Source organism: Phycodurus eques, chromosome 14, assembly GCF_024500275.1.
Source record: "Phycodurus eques isolate BA_2022a chromosome 14, UOR_Pequ_1.1, whole genome shotgun sequence".
Taxonomy (NCBI): Eukaryota; Metazoa; Chordata; class Actinopteri; order Syngnathiformes; family Syngnathidae; genus Phycodurus; species Phycodurus eques.
In genome coordinates this window covers 5,939,480-5,962,309 of record NC_084538.1, presented here as the reverse complement: position 1 = coordinate 5,962,309, position 22,830 = coordinate 5,939,480, and the positions used below count along the sequence as shown (strand labels likewise).

The window sequence follows — 22,830 nt, the reverse complement described above, 5'->3', positions numbered from 1 at the left end:
TAGATTGATTGGTCAGTAAGTAGGTAGTTAGGTGAAGTGCTCACCTGCTCAAACATGAAAGCAAATTCCACTCCTTCTTTGTGCATGCTCTCCACATCCAAGAAGCAGTAGAGCTTGAAATACAGCTTCCACTCTCCTTCTTCTTCCTCTTCCTCACTGCCGGCAAGCCTGGACACACACAAAAAACAAACAAAATGGATTTGGAAAACAGTTTGTTTTGCTTTTGAGTCGGATGGTCCCTTGATTTGTTGGTTCATTTGGGGTGAGTTGGTTTGTTTGGTTGATTGGGTTGAGTTGGTTCTTTGGTTGGGTCAGTCATTCAAGTTGGTTGAGTGGGTTGATTGGAAGGGTCGGCTAGTCAGTCTGTTTGGTTGAGTCGATTGGTTGGGTTGACAGGCAGTCGAGTTTGTTGGTTGGGTTAAGATGTTTGGCAGGTTGGTTGCATTTGTCAGACGAGCTTGTTAGTTGGGTCGGTCAGCCGAGTTGGTTGGGATAAGTCAGTTGGGTTGAATTGTGGGATAAGTCAGTTGGGTTGAATTGGTTTGTTGGGTCGCCCAGTCGGTCGGGCCAGTTACTTCGAGTGGTCAGTCGATCAGTTAGGTTGGTTGAGTTGTTTGGTTGGGTTGGTCAGTCTGTATGGTGGTGGGTTAGGGGGTTGGGTCTGCCAGTCAGTTGGGATGGCAGGTTGTGTCAGTCAGTCGGTCAGATTGGGAGGTTGAGTCGGTCAGTTGATTCAGTGGATTGGATATTCAGTTGGTGTAGTCTAGGTTGACTTGGCCCATGTTGGTCAGCCTTGTAGGTAGGTAGTTAGAAAGGTAGGTAAGTAGGTAGGTCAGTCGGACGGTCGGTTAGTAGCGTTATTGGTTGGTGGGTTGAGTCAGTTGCCTGGTTGGGTTGAGTTGTCTGGGTCAAGTAGGCTAGGCGGTTTGGTCTGTTGGTTGGTTGATAGGGTTGGTCTGATCGATTTAAGTTATCTTTAGTTGGTTGGTCAGTAATTTTGTGTACAGCTCTTGTGTTCAATCTTATTATACTGTGTAGGTGTCTCTAATTATGTGTCCAGTAAATGTACATATAACTTAGTGGTGTGTCCATAAAATAATTTTACAGTATTTGTTTGTGCTGTTTAATGTTGTAGCACATGACATACCTTTCAAACTTGGCTAGAACATCTGCCACAATGACTCTGCTCTCCAAAGCGCGATCCGTCACAGAATTGTGCTCAAAAAGAGAGAAAAGGTTCTTGCTTTCCTCCATGGCCAATCCTCGGATCAACTTCTCCACAACCTTGAGGAGGAACATTTTAAAAGCACATTTGTTTTCTCAGCAGATCCCTTAACTATATGTTGTTTTTTGCGTGTAAATGTATGTGCACCTCTCCAGCCGTGGTGTGCGAGTTGATGGAGATCTTGCAAGATCCTCCCCCGTGGCAGTAAACTGTGGTGCTCATCTCCTGTCTCACCAGCAAGGCAGCGATCTCCTCCTGGGAGGGTACAAACTCACGAGTCTTGGTCTTCTTTAGAGATTCTCCGATGAAAGCGGCGTAGCGCTCGATCTCCGTGCTGGGGTAGCGTTCGCGGACCCTGACGCAGACGCACACATGCACTTTAGAAATACAGGAAGTAGAGTTGAGAGAGGTGTGAGCGGGGGCTGTCAGACAACACACTTCTTCAGGTGGAAGCGGAGATATCGGAGGATGACGCGACTGGGGAGGAAGGTGCAGCTCATGCAGGTGAGGAGGTGCCAATGCGCCCGATTGGCTGGGCTGTTGGGCTGAGACACATGATTGGTCTGCTTGATCACCTGACAATAAACCTGAGAAACACAACATAATGTGTTCATTGTTAGCCTGGTTGTTTGGTAGGTTGACTGATTTATTGGTTGGTTGGGTCAGTCAGTGGTTGGTGTGGTTGGTTGCATGTCTGGGTTGGACTAGGTTGGACTCATTAGTTGGTTGACTGAAGTCGGGATGGTCTGGGTTGGCTCGGGTCATGTTGGTTGTGTGTTTGTTTGATTGGTAAGTCAGTCGGTGCATCAGTCAGTCTGTTTGGTAGCTTGGTTATAGGGTAAGTCAGTCAGTCAGGTGTTGGGTTGGGTTACGTTGGTTAAGTTGGTCAGTCAGTCTGGTTGGTCTGCGTTGCTGAGTCTGGGTCCAACGTACGCACCTCATCCCTGAGAGGACGGAGGTCCTGGCAGGTTTGCAGGATGCCCTGGATGATGGGCACCGTGTCGGCCAGCGTCTCCATTTCCTGCAGCGAATTGAAGACCCGCACGGCCTCGTCCTGCAGGCTGGCGTAGCCCTGCTGCCTTTGCACTACACAGAGATAGGAGAATTGTCATGAAAGGAGAATTGGGGAGACGGCGAGGTTGTTGTTTTCGAAGGGAGCATGTGACAAAACTTACGGCTAGTGACTTCGCCGTATGGTAGTGGCAGCAGCGGCGAGTGTAGGGGATGCTGCGTGTATCTGAGGATAGGGTTCCTCCTGTACATCTGCTCTACTATTTCTGCATTCACGCTGTTCTCCTGTTAACATCACAGCAGGTTAGAAACAGCCCTCAGCATTAACCCACTGTTAAATGAATACTTATCTGAGAGTGTCAATCATGGTTTTACCTTGATGTCTCTGATGAGCTGAAGAGTCGGGGTCTCGATGGGGGTCTTGCTGTCTATGACGCCTTGTATGGCGGCTGTCCATCTCATGGCCTCGTTCAGCATTTTGGTGTAGAGGCGGTAGGAATGTTTCCTACCATACACGATGATGTTCCAGTATCCTGTACAAAACGGATGGCCACAATGAATCATAATAATAGCATTAATAATAATATCAATAATACATGCTAATGACAGTTCCATTACTACCGCTACTACTTCAACTGTTAATAAATATCAATTCTGTTGTTGTTGTGACTTTTTCTTTGTCCCATCAGCAGTAGCCACAGTGAGATATTCGCAAATAATAATAATAATAATAATATACAGTACCTCATAAGAGACCCCAAGACACTTAACTATTCCCTAAATAATTCCAATACCCAGTGGCAAAATAATAATACTGGTAGGGGTTGTCATTTACCTAACTATAAATGGGGGAAGGCATCTATACGGGGAAGGGCCTTTATTCATAAAAAATTGAAATTTAAATAACATTTTTGAAAAATAGATCATATAATAATATATTGGATTTCTGCAAATAGTGGTCAGGGGCCGTTTAGTTACTCAACTGCAGATAGGGGGAGGAGTCTATTTGGGGCAAGGCCTTTACTCATACAAAATAGAACATTTTAAAAAATAATTTCCACAAATAAATAACAATGCTGTGTGAAAGATAGCGTCTGCGGTCACTGCAGTTCCTACACGGTATTGTTTTGTCTGATGGGGGAAAAAAGAAGTCATTTATTTCTCTGCTCACCAGTCTCCCTGTGCACTCGCTCGTCCGGCTGGATGACGGAGCAGAGCGAGTTGAGCACCAGCGTGCCCATCTTGGAAGAGTTGCGCTCGGAGCTCTTGTAGTAGTCCAGGGAGTTGTGCGTGAGGACGAACCAGCGCTTCTTCAGCTTCAGCGAGGCGCTCTTCGCGTTGGTCTTCACCTCCTTCTGGAGCCAACCTTGAAAAGTGAGCAGACAAGAAGGTAATAAGCACAGGTGACAAAAGTTCTCACACCCTGTAAAAGCATATGAATGCATAGATTAGTTTCTAAATACATTATATACAGTATGTTTGAAGGTAACTGCTGAAAATGTGCAAAACCATGTATTACTCAAATGTGGAGATATAGCATTAAACCTTTGTTTTTCACCATTTCACCAGAAAAGGCCTTGATTTTTCACAATATTGATGACTTATTTTATATACTTGCTGATTAAAAAACAAAATTTGGTAGGCTTGTTAACAACACTCCTCTGTGGTGTGTCAAATTTAGAAGATATATATATTTTCCATTTACAAGGACTTGGAGCAGAAGAGCAGATACTTAGAAAATACTTAGCAATCAATGGCAGCGTCACCTCGAACGAGAAACTCTTCGATCCTGGCGTCGCATTTGGGCTTCTGCAGCAGACTGATCCAGTGATGCATCTCCTCGGGCGTGTCGCTGTTGCAGTGGATCACACGGTTGGCTGTGATGATCACAAAGGAGTTGGGCCTGGAAAAAAGCAGCGAAGTGCAAAAATAATGAAATGGATAAATAAAATACAACTTCACATAGCCAAAATGGCCAACTGTGCTTTTCAGTTGAGAAATAAGGGGACATAAATCAATGTTTTGCATGGTTTTACGGTATTTTTTTCAGACTCACATGCCACAACATGAGGTAAACCTGTGTAATCTAATGAGATCTGCCTTTCAAAGAGCAAACTTGTCGGATTTAATTTCACAGAATTATTATCGTAAAGGAAGAATGTTTTTTTTTTTTTTTCTTCTTTCTTTTTTAAATCTTGTAGTGGATCTCAGTAGATTGTGCAGATGTACCTGCTTCATGTAACATCCCCAGAATTTGCTTTAGGAAAAGAATCCTGACCTTTCGCTGGAGTTTATGAACAAAAAAAAAAAGAAATATCTTAAAGTAATTATAAAAAATACTCAAATAAAAAGTAAACAAATTGAATAAAAATAAAAAGTTAAACAATATAACATAAAAATAAAGTAATACTAAACATTTTTGAAATGCATTTTTTTATTGTAAATTTAACAATAAAAAAAGAAAATCATAATTTCAAAAGGTTTAAAAAGTAGAATATTTTTAAAACATTAAAGAACAACATTTAAATTTTTTCATACTATTTTTTTTCTGGTCGAAGGTTGAAGAAGTTGATCAACTTGAATAAACCCATTTATATTTTTATTTGAAAATTGATACAAGACAAAACACTAATGATAAAAAATGATCATGTTTAAAAGTCTATAAGAGTCAATAATAACACAAACATTTGAAATGTAAAAAAATATGAATGAAAAAAAATAAATCTAAATTCAATCAAAAATATGTACAGTACAGTATATATATATATATATATTTTAACGACTCCTATTGAGAAAAAATGCGACTCACCGATCAGGGTTGTCCGATGCACAGACAGAGTCAATCAGGCCCACGTCAAGCGTTCCCTAAGGTAAAAAGAGTAAGACAAATAAATAGAGCCCTATGATGTCAATTCTTTTTCAAAGGTGATGCGACCCTGTACCTAATGTTGTGACCAGTTAGTGTCTACTGCTTTGTTGTAGCGATGAGGGAATAGCGATAAAAGAAAGCAATGGTGCATTTAGGAACTGACCACAGCGTTCTTGGGGTTGGCCTGCTCGTGGGACATCTCCAGCAGCTGCTCGGGCGTGCAGACTCGCACCTTACTGAGCACATTAAACCACCCGCTACACAAACACAGAACGAGGTGTTGACAATTAGCATATAACTCTCTTTTAATCCACCGTTTCCCAACTTTGATTCAAACGAAGCACATATTTTACATCAAGTCTATTTGTCGTGGTGAATCAATAATTACTGTTGTAGTTGATATAACTGCAAGCATCAAACAACCTGGCGTCCTCTGGCGACTCTGCAAAAACTTGGTAGGTCCTCTCGTCGGTCACAATGTTCAGAGCGTTCTCCTTCTCGTGGTTGTCGACGATCTCCCTGAGCACACAAACGCAACACGCTAAAAAAAAAAGAGAGGTTCAAGTATGTTTTTCTTACTCCTCCCTGAGCAGTGACTTTATATTTTTTCTTACGGTCAATCCCAGCACCCCCCCAAAAAAAAAATCTATCCTGCTCCTCTGACCAGTGGTGGTAAATGGCATGTGCGAAATGTGCGATGGCACAGGGCTGCATTCTCTTTTTGTACAACTTGATGTACGTTTTTATTTTTTATTTGTGTCTTACTTTGCAGCCCGGATGTCGATGGTTCCCTTCAGCTTCTCCTCGCTGTCGTTGTCGTAGTACATCAGCTTGCTGTCCCTCAGCACAAACCAACGCATCTTCCAGTTTCTGATCATAGACATGCAGTTAGATTTCTGGTGCATGAATCAAACAGCTTCTCTACAGCCCGCAGTAAAGCACTGCAGGTCATGGAAATTGTTAAAAATACTTCATTTTTGTGGCATTTTCTTCTTTGGTTTAAAATTTTTGGATTTGGAGTATTTAAATACTAACTCTAAACAGTGTATATTTTACAACTAATATACTGAATAGTTTTCTTTATAGATGATGTATTCTCCTTTAACCCTTTCAACTGAACCATATATAATAACGTAAGGTAACTTCATGTAAATAATTAACAAACGTTTTTGGGGAACTATTATTTATCTTGTAAAAAAAAATAAATCTGTTTTGAATTTTTCTCAGGTTGTAACTTATTGTGTTTTGTTCTTATCATATACCTTTTTTTTTATTTTGCTGAGCCAGAGTTGGTAATTACACGTTTATAAACCCTTCAAAAATTATAGATTTTTGTGTTGTTTTTTATCTTTTTCAATTCTTTTTTTCAATTATTTCATATTTTTTCCCTTTTTTGGTCAAAGGTTACCATTTTAAAATAACGTTTTTGCAATTTTGTTCATTTTTTTTAACCAACTTTAAATTAAAGTTGGGTACAATAAAATATCTTTTTTCATTTTTGTATTTATAAATAAAGTTTCATCACAAGATCGGGAAGGTAATAACACTTTCATATACCCTTTATTTTTTTCAGATTGTAACTAAGTGTTGTTGTTTTTTTTACCATATACATTTTTTGGTTTTCTGATCTGAATTTGGTAATTATAGTTTCATTTACCATTCCAAAAAAGTATATATATTTTTTTCAATTTTGTTTTTTATTGTTTTTTTTCCTGTTTAAAAGTACATTTTACATTTAAAATAATAAGTAATATACAATGGAATTTATTTTCAAAAGTTGGGGAATTTAGTAATTGCACTTTCATAACACCAACATTTTTTTCAGTTTTGTTACATTTTCTCATTTAAATATAATTGTTCTTTTCAGTTACACTTTCATAAACCCTTTAACAAATGTCTTTTTTTTCATTTGGTTTACATTTTTCTCTTGTAATATTTCTTTCTTTCTTTTTTTTCCTCAAAATATTCTTTGTGGGTCAGACGTCGGGAAAGGTAATTACACTTTCGTAACCCCTATTTCTTTTTTTCCCCATTTTACCAAAAAAATAAAAAATAAATAAAAAAAAACTGATTTCTTTTTTCTGGTTGGAAGCCGGGGAAGTTGGTAAGTACACTTTCAAAAAAACCTTCAATAAATGTCACAAATTTGCCAAAATCTAGGAAGGAGCTGTCACTTCCCCGCCATAATTGAGTTCTAAAGCAATGATTTCCAACCTTTATGGACCCAAGACACATATTTTACAATTGAGATCTCTCACGGCACACCGACAAACAAAAATGTCACAAAAAGTACTGTATGTACTTCCTGCCATCAAATAGAACAGCATTTATTTGTTCTGTCAGTCACTATGCCTCACTGGCATAAATAGACGAACAAAGATACATAATTTCTTGCAAATAAATACTTTTTTAAGAATTATGTAAAATGGTATAATTTCCCACGGCGCACCTGAAAAGTGCTTACGGCACACTGGTTGGTAATCACTGCTCTAAAGTACAATAGCCTCCATGTTACAAAGCCACAAAATGCAAACAAATTCGGTGAGCGAGCGTGCGTTTTGCGCACATGGTAACAACTACAACAACCTGCGTGAGAGGGTTGAGAGTCCGCCTCCTTTCTTGTAGAGCCAGCCCGACTTGAGGGACTCTTGCTTGGAGCGGAACCACATGAAGGTCTCGTCCTTTAGCACGCACCAGCGCCTCCGCCAGGGGATCATGAGGCCAGCTGCAAGGGGAGGAGACGGAGTCAGAAAAGCACGATGAGGTACAGTAAGGTGAGACGAGATGGAGTCTCACCTTTCATGTAGAGGTAGCCGTGGAAATACGGCGGCCCGTTGCCGTTGAACAAGGTCACTCGTCCGTTTGTGGCGTCCTCATCGGTGTCCATCATGCCGTCGTGCTCGTCGTCGCTGCCTGGGTACTGGGGCCACAATAGTAACATGACTCAACGGACGTATGTGAGTATGAGCCACTGAGAACTCGAGTGGGCTAACTCCATATTAGTCACTTTTATGTTCAGTGTACAAATGCATCGAGAAAAGCCATAGCTTTCAGATGAATACTGGTCTAAATCGAGGCCTAGTTCCAATTTTGACATATAGGGGGCAGTCCAGTACTACATTTTCTTTTCAGGCGGGAACAAAGATTTTGCAATTTGAATTTGTTTTCTTTTTTTCAGAAGGGACAAATATATTTTTCAATTTGTCTTTCTGGTCAAAGTACATTTTAAAATGTATTCCCCCCCCCACCCCCTCCCAAAGAAATCATAAAATATATAAAATGATAGGTGGAAAATACAGGGAAAATAAAAAAGGAAGACAATTTGGAAAAAGAATGAAAAACGAAATAAATATTATTTTCCTTATTTTTCCCGAGTTCTACATTTTCACATTTTTATTCCTTTTCCATGATTTTATTTCTTCATTTTATCTGTTTAGCATTATTATTTCCCCCCTGCAATTCTTTCTATTATTCCATGCCTGCGTGCACATGCGTGAGCGCGTGTCCTCACAGAGTCGGAACTGCCGCGGTACGACTCGGCGCTGACGCTGGTGCAGGTGGACTTGCGCGGGTGCTCTTCATCGGCGACGGCGGCGCTGCCCCGGTTGCTGCCCGACACCGAGCTGTCGTCGCCGGCCGTCACCGAGCCCTCCTCCTCCTCCTGGTCGTAGTCGGACTCGGTGTCGGCGGGCATGCTGTAGATGGGCTCCTCGCCGTCCACCAGGCTGTCCACCACGCTCACCTTCCTCTCCGGCTCGGCCTTCTGCCCTTCCGTAGGGAGCGTGGACGGCGCCGGAGGTACCGTCCCCTCGGCGAACGCCGGCGGCGGCGGAGGAAGGTGGGCGAACATGGCCTGATCCATGGGGGTGTCCGTCTCCGCGGGAGGGGGGAAGTCAGGAAGCGGGATGTACTCCTCCTCGGTGCGGCAACCCTCGTCCACCTCCTCGTCCTTGGACACGCAGGGCTGCGTGGCGGTGGCAGCCTAAATATAATCATAATATCTATATTTTTTTCATATCACTTATTGTAATCTTACAGGATTAAAAGAACTGTCCAGTGGGACCGTGAGTTAGGAATTAAATTTGTTCTGTGGCCATGCTTGTAACGTAAATCGCTCTTCCCCATTTTAATGAAGGTAAATGACATTAAACCATCCCATTCCCCCCCCCAAAAGAAAAAAACTAATAAAATAATATTTTGTCACGGGTTTTCTAATAAGAAAACACGACACTACAGTATTGTACTGAATAAAGACATACAGTAATAAGCACAGATACTGTAGGCAGTACGACGCTACATTTACGTGCTAGTTATAGTTACTCAAGTAACTTTTAGGATAACGTTTAATTGTCAGAGTAGTACTGATATCTAACGTAGCATATGTTTTACTTTTACTTGAGTATTTATGTTAAGAAGAAACTCTACTTTTACTCTGTTACACTGAGCTAAATTTCACTCGTTACTTATCTTCATCTAGCAGTAATTGCTTGCGTGATCTGTTTGTTTTTGGTTCGTCAGCGAGACTTCCTCCTCAGGTGCTGTTTCACCAGCCAACGGAACCGCTAGTGACGTTTGACTCCATTTCACGAATCAAACGGCACAGGGCAGTCACGTGACCATACACAAAGTTGCCTTATTTCCGTGAGCGATGTAAATGTGCGTCAGAGGCAGGTTAGACAGGTGTTGGTAATTTCGTAGCCACTGTGTTAGAGGTGGCCTGAGCCGGTGTAAGTTTAAACGGACTTACTGCCACCAAATTGTCTCTCCATTGGGATTTGCTTGGCACAGACCGTTGTGCCAAATTCCATTCAATTCGTTCCATGTTTACTTTTCAGATTACGAACAACAACCGCTTTTTCATGCATTGTTGTTTGTCTGGCCAAATGTGGAAATTCCAGCCCACTTCTGCATGAGAAAACATTTTGCGGTAGGTTGCAGATGTTTTTTGTTGTTGTTGAGCCCCATTTTATGGTCATATGTAACTGTAAAATGAATAATGTTTCTGTTTGGGGAGAGGAAAGGAAGGAGACCCACACTCACCTTGACGGGCTCTGGCGCTCCGGCCTCGGCGTCGACCTCGGCTTCGGCCGCCGCGCCCAGAGAGGGATCCACGCCGCCGAAGTTGAGCAGGTCGATGAGGCCCGTGGCCTTGCGCGAGGCCTCCTTCTTCATGCGCTTGACCTCGGCGTCGCGGCGCAGCTGCAGCTCCTGCTTGGACGACTCGCACAGCTGCGACACCTCGTCCTCGCGCTTCTTCTGCAGACGCTCGATCTCGCGTTCCAGCTGGAGGATCTCCTCCATCTGTCGCATTTCGTTCTGGATAGGCGATTACGGGTTAGCAAGTAAATGATAGCATTCAGCCCAAAAATGTTTTTTTAAAAATATTTGTTAAAAAGGAAATTACACAGTATTGTAATGTATACAAACATTCAGTAATAACATAATAAAATAGAACGTAAAGAAACAGTACTACTTCATTAAACTTCTTTTCCACTTCACTTTCACAGAACTTGAGCTTCTTTACTGTTTTTTTTTTTTTTTGCCTTTTCCATCATTTCTTTAATCTTTTAACAAATAGTTGTTTTTCACTTTGTCATTATTTTTTCTTTTCAAGTTTTTTTTTTTCATTTTTCATGTCATGCCTTCCTCTAATTTTGACTACAGTATTTTCCACCCTTTTTTAAATTTTCTGGTTTCTGGTTCTGCTATTAATTTAGATATAAAAAAACAATTCTGCATGTTTTAAAATTAGTTTTTCTTTTTTGGGGTCAGAACTAATGTTTTTCTCCATCTTTCTGTATGGGTTTTTTAATTTGTATTTCTTTTCTGATCAGAATTTTATTGTGTATTCCCCCCCCCCCCCCCCCCCCCAGCCAATTTTTCCAAATATTTTCCATCTTATCGCATTGCAATTAAGTTGAATTATTATTCTACTGAATTTGTATTGTCCTTTTCTTAATTGTTATTTCCTTTCTTTCTTTTCTGTTTCATTTTTGTTGTTGTAGTTGTATGGTATTGCATCCCACTTCTCACCCTTATAAACTATAAAGATGTATACTTGCCTCAGAGGATTTAGTGGTCCCCTCGGCAGCTCCCTTCTGCTCCCTGTCGCCTTCTGCCTCCTCTTGCTCTTCTTCCTCTTCCTCCTCCTCCTCCTCCTCCTCCTCCTCCTCGTCCTCGTCTGCCTCCACCTCTTCCTCCTTCCTCTCTTCCTCCTCCTTCTTCCTCCTCTCCTCTCGGAGCTTGCAGACGCGAGCTCGTGCCACCTGGCCTCGCCGGTGCCTCTGGAGCACCAGCGCCGCCTTGCGTTGGCGGACAAAGCGGCCGCGCTGGATGTGCCTGCGCAGGTGCTTCTGCAGGGTGATGGTGCTAGCCCGCATTCGCTTGAAGTGTTTCCTAAAACACATTCATTTTTATTACAGTTTTCGCGGTTCCCTATTCATGAATTATTCACTTTCTACCCCAATCCCCCTCGAATAGTCTACAATTTGTGGTCCACTATTAACAAATTCACCTATTCCCTTTTTTTGTGCTCTTCCCGTAACGCTCAAAAAGATGCTACAAAATGGCGCCAAAGACCGGCCTAAATTGGAGTTGGTCTTTGAATTAGGTTCCACAGAAAAAATAGAATAGCTGAATTTATGAGTGGTTATACTGGCATAAAAACAATGAACTACAGGTGAGATTTTCGTGATGCGGGGGTCTTACTTGGCCGAGAAAGTGAGAAGGTGAGCTCTTATGATCATGGCCGCCTGGCGTCGCACTTCGTCGCGGTCTTTCTCCAAGCGTTGCTCCAGAGACTCTTTCATAAAAACCTGCGCAGGAAACACGAGTCATCACGAAAAGTAACACATAACACACGCACACACACACACACACACACACAAACACACAATCTAGACAATTAAACGATTAGACTGTTTGGCAAAATGCCAAAATCTGAGAAAAACAGAAGCTGTTAAAAACAAGTATCCAGGAGAACAAAATCATTCCCATATAAATAACCAACACATAAATCCCAGAGTATTTATTGCAGCGATGAATGAGATAAATAAAGATCAAATTTGAATAAACCAATAAACCACATGGCTAAATGAATGTAACGAATATGATATTGTTCATTCTTGGTAACAGAGTAAGTGGCCCCCAGGCCGCACTTTGCCCACCACTGGTCTAAACAGAAATTCATTTTACTTTGGTCTTCCCCAGCTGCCACTTCTTCTTGGTCTTGTCGTATTTAGTCAGTAGGTCCGTGCTCCTCTTCTTGTCATCTCCCCCCGTAGCCGCTTTCTCCTTGGAAATGATCTTATATCTGCCAGGAATAAAGCATGCAGGATAAAGCTATGCGCTCATCCGCATACACTAGTTAGTTGAATCTGTCAAAAATCTCCAGGCAAACCTGTGTCCGCTCAATGCTAAGCAGTGCACTTGCATTATCGGTAAAATCGCACTATGCTCTAGTTAGCTTGTTAGCCAAAATGCTAATGTTACGCTACGAACCTGCCTAATTGCCTCATTCGGCCAACCACATAGTCAGTTGAATCCCTCCAAAACTTGCACCACGGCAAGTAATGTGCGTGTATTATCTGTATAATAATGCTACGTGGATGTTAGAATGTTAATGGCTAAAGCTATGCGGCTGTCCACATAGTCAGTGGAATCCATCAAAAATCTACAGGCACATGTTTGTCTGCCCCAAGGTAAGCAATACACTTGTATTATCTTTCAAATAATGCTATGCTGTTGTTAGCCAGTGAACCAAAATGCTAATGTGAATCATCAATAACCTTTTGAAAATAGGCCGTGAAGTGCATGGGAGACATTTACCCATATAAAACTTTGGTGGCATAAACAAATGCTACATAGGATTTTGTGTGTGTGTGTGTGTGTGTGTCTTCATACTTATTGATCAAATTATATGAAAATAACCCATAAACGAAAAAGACTATAACACTCTTTGGTGGCAAGTCGGAAAAAAATCATAAGTTGGGGAGCTTGTAAGTCAAGGTACCACTGTGCGTGTATTATCCGTAAAATAATGCTACGCCGTTTATGGCTGACGCTATGTGGTCCGATTTAGAAGGACTCACCGCGAGAAGAAGTCTTTGAAAGTTCTTCGGACAGGGAACCCTGCGCGACGGATCTTGACGGTCTCCAGCATCCCCGAGTACCTCAGCTGGTTGAGGACAACGTCCGGATCGAACACGTTGGGATTCTGCCAGCAAAAAAAAACGTCGACAAGTTCTTTTGAAGTGGGAAAAATTAACACTCATGTCATTTGAGCACTACGAATTCATGCAAAGACAATTAACCATCATTTAGTTTCAACCTCTAAATCCATACTAATTTTATTTGAAGTGTTTAATACTATACTATTTTTTTTTTTTTAACCATACTTATTTTATTTGAAGTATTTAAACCACAACAAGAATAACAAAAGTAATTTCATTTAAAGTGCTCAAACAATTCCAGTAATTTCAATTACGATTACGATTTCATTGCATGTGCTAAAAATGAAGGATTTGATCACTTATCATATCACTCTGAAGCGCTAGAAAATTTATGATTATTTTGTTTGAAGAGCAAGAAATGGGTGGTAATTTCCTTTGAAGTGCTGAAAAAGAATAACCTAATTGAAACCTCAAATAATGAACGCAAATTTCATTACAAATACTAGAAATTAATGATTGTTTCACTGAAAGCACTAAAACTTTATTAGAATTTTGTTTAAAGCATTAAAAATGAATAATAATTGCATTTGAAGCGCTAAAAATTGAATGATAACTTCGTTCAAAGTGTTAAAAATGATCAATAAATTCATTTAAAATGCTAAAAATGAAATATAAATACATAATCATTTCATTGAAAGTGCTCATTTGAAATGCTGAAAATAATACTAATTTTGTTAAAAGCACTGAAAATCTATGCTACATTTGTTTAAAGTACTAAAATAATTTATGCTAATATCACTTTGAATATTACTGATTAAAGCGCACAAAATCTAAGCAAATGTCCTTTGAAGTGCAAAAAAAAAAAGATGATTACCTTCGTAGTGCTAAACAAAAATGAACAATAATTTCATTTGAAGCTCGAAAAATGAATAATTGTGCCCTAATGTGTTTAAAAGTAATGCTAATTTCATTTGAAGTGTCAAAATAGAATGCTGATTCTATTGATTGAATTTAAAGGGCTACAAAATGATGAATTCACCTAAAGGGACATGAGATATAAAGAGACTGACCTTTTCCATATTGGGCTTAATGCAGCGGATGAAGAAAGGATTGGAAGCACTCAGAGTGGCCATGAGAGCATGCAGGGAGTCCTGCAGGGGAGGAAAAAAAATACAGTATATGGTGGGGCCTTGAGATACAAGTTGAATTCATTCCGGGACCACGCTCGTAACCCAAAACACTTGTATTGCAAATCATCTTTCCCCACTGAAATGATTTCAAATGCCAATAATCTGTTCCAGCCACGCCCTTAAAAAAAAAACATCTATATATTGTGTTTATTAACGACGAAAATAGCACTTTATAATATTGTACACTATACATTCATGGAGTAATAATATCATTAAATAGAATGTAAAATAATTAAACAGTCTGTGACTCATGATTCAACGGTTCAATTCAGTTCATTCTGCTGCTTCTTCTGGTGTGCCTGCCTTGGCCACCGGGGGGGCAGGTTAAAGGATCAAGAATATATGCCTGACTATAGGGATATTGTCTGTCTGCATGTGTTGCTCCGCCGTTTTGGTTCAAGTAGGAGCTGCTTTAAGTCAGTAGTTTGTTTGTTTGAAATGCACAACAAGAAATGTTTTACGTTTAGTATCTCAGGTTTGCGCTTGCAAGTCAAAGCAAGAAAATCGAATGACAGCTCGCATTTTGAATGACTCACAAGCTGTGTCACGGCACCACTGTGAAGAATTGATGCATTTATATTTCAAGGATGTCTTTTCACTGTTTTGTGTGCGCACCCTGAACTGGGAGCTGACGGTGGGCTTGCGTCTGGCTGTTCCCATCTTCTCCTCGTTGTTCCTGCTGCCCACCTTCTCAAAAAGGTCATAGATGAAGTCCAGCCTGGAGACATTGTCCAAAATTGTGTTTATGGAGGAATAAATGCAGACATAAGCATCATTTCAGGACATCATACAGAAAGCATTATTTTACCCAGTCGACAACAAGTGCATTTCAAATCATCCCAAAATACGATTGCTATATTTTTTCATGAAAGCACTACATTGCACTATAGCATTTTTCTATGTACTGTATAAAGCCTATGTACTCATTTCCCACCTAACACAAAAAAAGTCATTTTTGCTTGTTCGTTGTTTGTTAAAACAGCATGTCTGAAATTATAACAAAATATAAAGTCTGTTTCCACAATGCCTTTTTTTGTAAGTACAAAATCTTATTAAAATGAAAATTGATGACATCATAGAACGTTCGGAATGTGTTGCTGTCTTTTTCTCTTTTAATGTAACTGTATGTGTTTGAGTTAATCAATTAGTTTGATAATAACAAACATATGGATGATTGTTTTGTCTCATATTTGTGTTTTTTTTTTCTAATACTTTGTATTATTTTCTCATATTTGAGTTATATTATTAGGATTTTTGGCTGTTACACACAGTCCTACCTACCTGCTGTCTTTGAGCATGTTGAGGATGTCGTCTCTGAACGTGTCTCTGTTCTTCTCCAAAATGCCTTTGACGTCATACAGAACCTAAAACCGCACAAACGCAAAAGACGTCGTGTCGGCTGTCTGGCACACAGCAGCAAACATCGGCGCTACTCACCTCCCCGGCGTAATGTTTGATACCGAACTGATGGTCGGCCAGTCTGGGCTTCACGTAGTACGGGTTGGTCTGCCGCAAAATGTCAACGTTGGTGTCATCTGCATTGTACGTCACGTTCAAAAACAAGAAATAACATAACTCACAGAGTGTCTACTGTGCAGCTTCTCAAGAAGAGTGAAGTCTGTGCCTTTGGGGAAGCGACTCTCTTCGTTCACCAGAGCCAACAATCCCAATTTCTGAAGAGCCAAGCAAAGTCGTCGGCCCATTAGATACCACAAAAAAAAAAAAAAAAAAATTCTAATAAAAGGATACCACGAAAACCACATCAACAAAAACAAAGGAGAAAGAAGGGCGCGTGCATTTACATTGACTTTTACATTTATATTGACTAATCTGTTTGAATGACAAACTAGGCTGATGGCACCATGCTCTTTTTGCACTTGAGTCACTGCTCTGTATGAAATAGAAATTTGCCACTACATGCGCGATACCTTCTCTATGAGGTCAAGACACTCGGCATTGTCCATCCAGTCGATGGCGTCCCACTGGACACCTTCCCTGCAAGGACGTCAACATGAAGCGCAGGACATTAGTAAATGAAATGATAACAAATATATACTTGAATTGAATTACAAAAATGATACCGTTCATAAATACAAATAAGATTGTAAAAATATAGTCATTAAAAAACGTATTACAATTATAAAAATGAAAACATTTAACACAAAAACAAGAGCATTGAAACACATTTAAATATAAAAATAATTATATTTTTAAACTAATACATACAGAATTAATCATTCAAAAACACAATTTGAATATTTAATACTTAAGAACATTTGAATTATAAAACTGAAAGAAATTAAACAAACTATTTAAAAAAAACTAAAAACACAACAAGAAAATACATATTTAATATTCTGAATAACAAAGAAATTCAACTATTAAAAATTTAAAAAAATGAAAATAATTCAAAAAGATTCTAAACATTCAACAACAAAATAATAATCAAGCAATGAATAACATTTAAAATGGAAATTCTATAGTGTAACAATAAAAGTGTTGAATTAAAAATAATTTCAAAAGAAAAACTGTAAATCATACATTAAAAACTCAAACAAAGACTATTTGAGTCAAATAAAACTTCACAACGTGCACCTGTTGTACTCGAGCTGCTCCAGGGAGAAGATGTGCTTGTTGAAGTACTCCTGCAGCTTCTCGTTGGCGTAGTTGATGTTGAACTGCTCAAAGCGATTCACCTGAAGGCCAACACACACCGACCCAATTGCATATATGTGTGTGCGTGCGTGTGCTTTCCCCCCCTCTCCACACAGTACGTGTGTGTGTCGTGCTCAAACAAAACCTCAAAGTTCTCAAAGCCGAAGATGTCCAGGATGCCGATGGACTTAAAGTTTTCCTTCCCTTTGATCTTCTGATTAATCTTGAGGATGATCCAGGAGAAACATTGGGAATACAGCGCCATGGCAACAGAGTCCCGAGAATCCACGGCCTGCGACAATACGACGGGAGGCCCGTTAGGATTGGGAGAAAATAAATCCCAAGGAAAATCAATCGACGAGTGTTTGATGACCTGCTCGATGGTCAGCGGCGAACATATCTCTTCCCCTCGCAGGATGATGGAGCGCTGAGTCAGCACTTCGGACAACTGGAAAGCGTCGAGGCCAAGCAGCTCGCTGGCATTGGTCACCACTGGAAAGACCACCACACACACACACACACACACACACACACACACACACACACACAAACATACATAGGGTAAACATACTGACTCATTGGTTTGAAAAATTACCAGCGTGTTATCCAAGAGGAGATTGAGGACAGAAATAAGATGGAGGACTGCACCAGACGTATGCGTATGCTGTGGCGTATAATACTGCAGCATCTAGAGCTGAGTCAAAGTAACAGGGTATGCTATTGTTAATGAAAACAAATAATGTCAATAGTTGTAAGGAAACACATTTTATCCAAGAGGACACTGGGGACAGCGTGAAAATGGAGCACTGTAGCAAAGCGGAGACCGCGGCGTACATATAAAATGGCAGCAACAGGGTAAGCTAATATGAATTCAAAACAAATGTTAGTAGCAGCAAGAGGAGACTCATGCTAGAGACAAAGACAGGCTGCTGCAGCAAAGTGGAGACTATGGAGCAGTGTCCAGAGAATACACAGACACCCTTTTTTTTCCACTCTCTTTTCAGCTTGCCACCGACCTTGCTTGGTGGTGATCTGAGCTCCTCCCGCCGTCATGAACTCCACGTTGCCGAGCTGCAGGACGCCCGAGAGGAGCTTGAACATGTCCCTGATCTCCTCCTCGGAGAATTCCAGCACCTTCAGCGCCTCCTGCTCGCAACGTAGACAAGGAACCATATTTGCTGAGTGAAAATGGACTCTGCTGTATAAAGTGGTAGAACTGTGGGATTTGTCCCAGCCAATCAGCAAAGACAGGTAATGATAATGGACAATTGTAATTCGATATAATGGCAATAAAATCATATTTTACTTTATTTAAAAAAAAAAGAAAGGAAAGAAAAAGAAAATAGCAATACTGTAATGATTTAAAAAATAAGATGTGAAAAATAACGTCTGTAAAGTTACTTCAAAATTAAACCAAAATTTAAAAAAATTTAACATTAAAAAAAGAATAAAGAGAGTACAAAAACCCAAATAAATATAAGAATAAATTAAAACATATCAGAATCAGAATCAGAATCATCTTTATTTGCCAAGTATGTCCAAAACACACAAGGAATTTGTCTCCGGTAGTAATGAAGAAGAAGTTTCACAATCACTCTAAGTGACTCAATTAGCTACTGTAATATTAATCGTTTTCCGCAGGGGATAAAGAATATATGCCTCCGAGTATTGTTCTAGTGTCGGTCTACATGTGTTGCTCCACCGTTTGTATTAAAATATCCATTGCTTAAAGGGTTATAACGTTGCAACTATTATTTCTACTTGTCAGTATATCTATGGTGTTTTCTATTACCAGTTAATGTTATCATTGAGATAGTGGGGCATGCTTAAGGAAAATTAATTGTTTTAATTACACAACATGTAATTCGATTGAGAATCAGAATCATCTTTATTTTGCTAAGTATGTCCAAAAAAACACGCAAGGAATTTGTCTCCAGTAGTTGGAGCCACTCTCGTACGACAACAGTTCTTCTGCCAAATTAGTTAATTATTTAAAAAAAAAGTGATTCCACTGGATCAATAATTATTTGAAGTGAACTCACCATAACACTGTTAAACAGCTCTTTGTCATTCAGACTCTTGTCCTTCAGGCAGCCTGACTGGCTGAGGTAGTGGAAAGATTCTGCTGGATCCTCAAGGAAGTAGAGACCTGACCAAAGGAAAAAATAATAATAATAATAAAAAAAAAAAAAAAACTCATAACAAAATCTAATCGAATCTAATCTTGATATGCGAGCAAACAGACTTTTATGCTCTTTGGTGTCTCCCGCCAGGAGCGCGTAGAAGATGTGGTAGTTGCGTTCTCCGGGATTCTGTCGCACCACTCGGTTCTGCAACCAGTCAACCCAATCGTCAACATTCCCACTAACAAAACAAACCTGTCCCAAATAGTTCAACTTTGATGACCTTTTCCAGTAAATCTGACAGGACGCAAGTCAAGGCAAGTCATCAGCAAAATATGTGAGCTTGCTGACAATGACAGGGTGGACATTTTGGGATAATGTTGGCATTTAATGAGCACATGGTGGACCCATATATTGTTGCGTGTGCGAGAAGTTAGTTATTTTTAAGGCAGAAGAGGATACAATCGATGACGCAGCCTCCCTGGATGTTGCCGCTCTCCGAGAAGTGAAGCTGGATGAACTTGCCGAAGCGGCTGGAGTTGTTGTTGTAGACGGTCTTGGCGTTCCCAAACGCTTCCATGATAGGACTGCGTAGAGAAGGGGGATGTGGGTCGGGGAGGTCGGTGGAAAGCTGCCATTGGTGAAATGTTCTCATCCCAAGTGTTTTATTCATCAAATAAGCACCTCCCTCAAATGCACTTTTCCCCATATGAATTATATCAGTCTATGGATTCTGTCGTTGATGCGCGGAACTTAAAGAATTAACTGCTGAGTCCATTTGAACTCTCTCGCTAACCAAAACAGCAGCACCAAAACGGTGACGTCTTACATGTCTGCAAGTTCCCTGCGCATAAAAGATGATCTTACATTACGTGTAGACAATATTTTGAATGACGATTAGTGTTCCAGTAGACTGACGTGTGGTCGTGCCACAATGCTGTGTGAATTGTCCGCAATATTTATTTGAACGCTGTTGCTGGCAGAAAACAGCGGCACCTAGTAAAGCACCAAAACTGCATCAAAGATGATCTCATGTCATGTGGGAACAATGTTTTGAACAACTCCTAGTGTTCTTGTAGTGTGTAGTCGTGCCACAATCTTGTGTGCATTGCTCATAATAGTAATTTGAACTATGTTACTAACAAACAAACAGCAACACCAATAAAACACATACACAGTAATGAAGACAATTTTACTTTATGCGTATCTAACGACCATTTTGTTTTTCCAGTAGACTCAGCCATGTGATCGCCCCATAATATTGCGTGTACTGAATGTACCTGCTCTGTACGATGGCCTGCTCCACACGCGTGCTTCTCTCCGACGGCGGCGTCCCAGCTGAGTTCTGGCTCATCATCGACAAGAACTGCAGCAACAGCTTGGTGCTTTCCGTCTTCCCCGCCCCCGACTCGCCACTGGCACACACACAAACCGATGTTGACGCTTTGATGGACAGCTGGCGCCCCCAAAAGTTGGGCAGGTTCAAATAAGTTTACCGCAAATCCCCCAAATGTTGCACGAGATAAAAATAAGACAGTCCCTAAAATTTGCAGTTTGAAATGAGACGACCGAAAGTTGCAGCGGTTGAAATGAAACGACCGTAAATCACCACAAAATGCGCAGGTTAAAATAAGATGAATGTAAAATAATACAAAATATTTGTTTCAAAAGTTGCACTGATTAAAATAAGACAAACACGAATCCCCCAAAAGTTGCTCAGGATAAAATAAGACTGATGTAAATCCCCCCAAAATTGTGAGGGATAAAATAAGATGTGGTATATGTACTACCATTCCCATCAAGGTTTCAGAGGTTAAAACAAGACTACTTGAACAATGAATGACAAATACGTGTGTGTCATGGGAGCTGACCTGATGAGCACACACTGGCTGTCGTGTCTCTTCCAAATGCAACGGTAGCATTCGTTGGCCACGGCGAAGATGTGCGGCGGCAGCTCGCCCAGCTGGTGCTTGGAGTAGAGGTCCACCCGCTCCGGGTCGTACAGACCCGGGAACTGCTTATAAGGGTTGACGGCGGCCAGGATGCTGCCAATGTTTGTCTGAAAAGAGTCGTCCACAATTTACCTGCGCACGTCGTCACATGTTAGCCTACTTAGCTAACTGTTGCTATGGGAACTGGTAGCAGTTCCTGTTATTCATGCTCGTGTGCTCGCTAATACTATTGATGAGCCTAATGGGGAGCTGGTATGTTTGTGTTGAATAACTGAACTACCGAATACAGTCGTTTATGTTACGTGGGTTCATGATTGTGTACATGTTAGATGCATGGTGTTGATGCTTTGCTGATTATTCCTTGTGTTGATACAGACCATTGCAATCAAATCAATCCAAACAGATACCTATTTCTGTTTTAAGTGCTTTGCCGCCATCTTGATTTCCGTGTATTAAAAGATCTCACATAGATGTTGTCCTTCTGGTAGCGCTGGTACAGGTTGTGCATGATGGCCGCCTCGTGCAGCTCAGCCAGCGCCGACATGTCCTCCACGCCGTCCACACTGGACTGGTGCATGGCGTACACGCGCTCCCTGGTGACCTCCGCCTGTTGCAGGTACAGCACCTGATACACAACACATGAAAAACACACCAATCGTGACTAATACACACATTTACACTTACTGTACAGTACATATCAAGATCTGAAGGTCTCCAAATGGAAGACTTTTTCAGACCTTTTCTAAGGGCACTTTGATAAAATTGAAGGGATCTCCTTCACTAAATGCGACCACTAGGAGCGGCCCTGTGTGTAATTAGGTCAAATGCACGCACACACGCACACACACACACACACACACACACACACGCACACGCACACACTCTGATAGGAGATAATGGCCGTTAAGGTCGTCCATTCGTTGCTTCAAACCTGTCCAAGATTAGAAAGCATGGCCTTTTAAAAGAGTGCATAGTTAATGTCAATGTGTGCGTGTGTGTGTACGTGTGTGTGCATGTGTGCGCGCGAGTGCGCACGAGTGTGTGTGTGTTGCAATAACAGATGCTGAACCCTGGGCTCTCTGCTGGCCAATTGTGTCCACCACACTTTTTTTTTTTATCCTCATGGCAAGAACTGATGTTAGTTAAAAAAAAAAATACTTTATGGCATAAAAGAAGCAAAAACATTTTCAAAAATTCTTTACAATTCTCGACTGTCTTTTCTTTGTTTGTTTGTTTAAAAGCTCAAATGATAGTAAAATGAACAAAGCCTGAGGGTTAAGTCAGTAATATGATGACAAAGCTGAATCTCATTTAATGGATATATAGGAAAGTGGTACAATGATTGGTCCAAGGAAGTATGGTGAAGTAATACATCTTGACTGAGAAGCAAGCTTTGTATTTTGGGGAGGAATTAAGTGGAAGTTACGTAGAGTTGTACATTTTTCCTAAATCAAATCATATGAAATCCATTCATTTTTAAGGGTGCTGTTGAAAGATGACTTTGAAATGATATTAAACTGTTATGTAATCATAATTTGTGATGTATTTATGGTTTACTATAGGAAATACTAAACGTTTTTTTTTTTTGTGTGGGGGGGCATCAATAACTTGCAAACACGCAACCAGTTAACTCA

At 40.5% G+C, this 22,830-nt stretch overlaps 1 protein-coding gene across 1 annotated transcript in view; it reads right to left on the bottom strand.

The window, feature by feature from the left end:
* The window catches only part of myo10l1 (myosin X, like 1), a 42,811-nt gene that overhangs the window by 4,993 nt on the left and 14,988 nt on the right, over positions 1–22,830 (bottom strand). Inside the window, exons 3-40 of the mRNA XM_061696522.1 lie at positions 21,663–21,821; positions 21,116–21,303; positions 20,525–20,659; positions 19,707–19,831; positions 19,528–19,541; positions 19,367–19,451; positions 19,164–19,270; positions 18,138–18,267; positions 17,495–17,613; positions 17,267–17,413; positions 17,062–17,162; positions 16,395–16,461; positions 16,047–16,139; positions 15,904–15,972; positions 15,748–15,830; positions 15,082–15,184; positions 14,347–14,427; positions 13,196–13,320; positions 12,300–12,417; positions 11,814–11,920; positions 11,168–11,501; positions 10,146–10,421; positions 8,617–9,087; positions 7,902–8,025; positions 7,692–7,830; positions 5,871–5,975; positions 5,529–5,624; positions 5,269–5,362; positions 5,046–5,101; positions 4,003–4,139; positions 3,408–3,602; positions 2,612–2,769; positions 2,401–2,521; positions 2,163–2,311; positions 1,664–1,812; positions 1,373–1,580; positions 1,148–1,284; positions 45–168 (exon numbers count right to left, since the gene is read on the bottom strand). Coding sequence (XP_061552506.1) covers positions 45–168; positions 1,148–1,284; positions 1,373–1,580; positions 1,664–1,812; positions 2,163–2,311; positions 2,401–2,521; positions 2,612–2,769; positions 3,408–3,602; positions 4,003–4,139; positions 5,046–5,101; positions 5,269–5,362; positions 5,529–5,624; positions 5,871–5,975; positions 7,692–7,830; positions 7,902–8,025; positions 8,617–9,087; positions 10,146–10,421; positions 11,168–11,501; positions 11,814–11,920; positions 12,300–12,417; positions 13,196–13,320; positions 14,347–14,427; positions 15,082–15,184; positions 15,748–15,830; positions 15,904–15,972; positions 16,047–16,139; positions 16,395–16,461; positions 17,062–17,162; positions 17,267–17,413; positions 17,495–17,613; positions 18,138–18,267; positions 19,164–19,270; positions 19,367–19,451; positions 19,528–19,541; positions 19,707–19,831; positions 20,525–20,659; positions 21,116–21,303; positions 21,663–21,821 — 5,229 coding nt within the window. The remainder of the gene's footprint in view (positions 1–44; positions 169–1,147; positions 1,285–1,372; positions 1,581–1,663; positions 1,813–2,162; positions 2,312–2,400; positions 2,522–2,611; positions 2,770–3,407; positions 3,603–4,002; positions 4,140–5,045; positions 5,102–5,268; positions 5,363–5,528; positions 5,625–5,870; positions 5,976–7,691; positions 7,831–7,901; positions 8,026–8,616; positions 9,088–10,145; positions 10,422–11,167; positions 11,502–11,813; positions 11,921–12,299; positions 12,418–13,195; positions 13,321–14,346; positions 14,428–15,081; positions 15,185–15,747; positions 15,831–15,903; positions 15,973–16,046; positions 16,140–16,394; positions 16,462–17,061; positions 17,163–17,266; positions 17,414–17,494; positions 17,614–18,137; positions 18,268–19,163; positions 19,271–19,366; positions 19,452–19,527; positions 19,542–19,706; positions 19,832–20,524; positions 20,660–21,115; positions 21,304–21,662; positions 21,822–22,830) is intronic.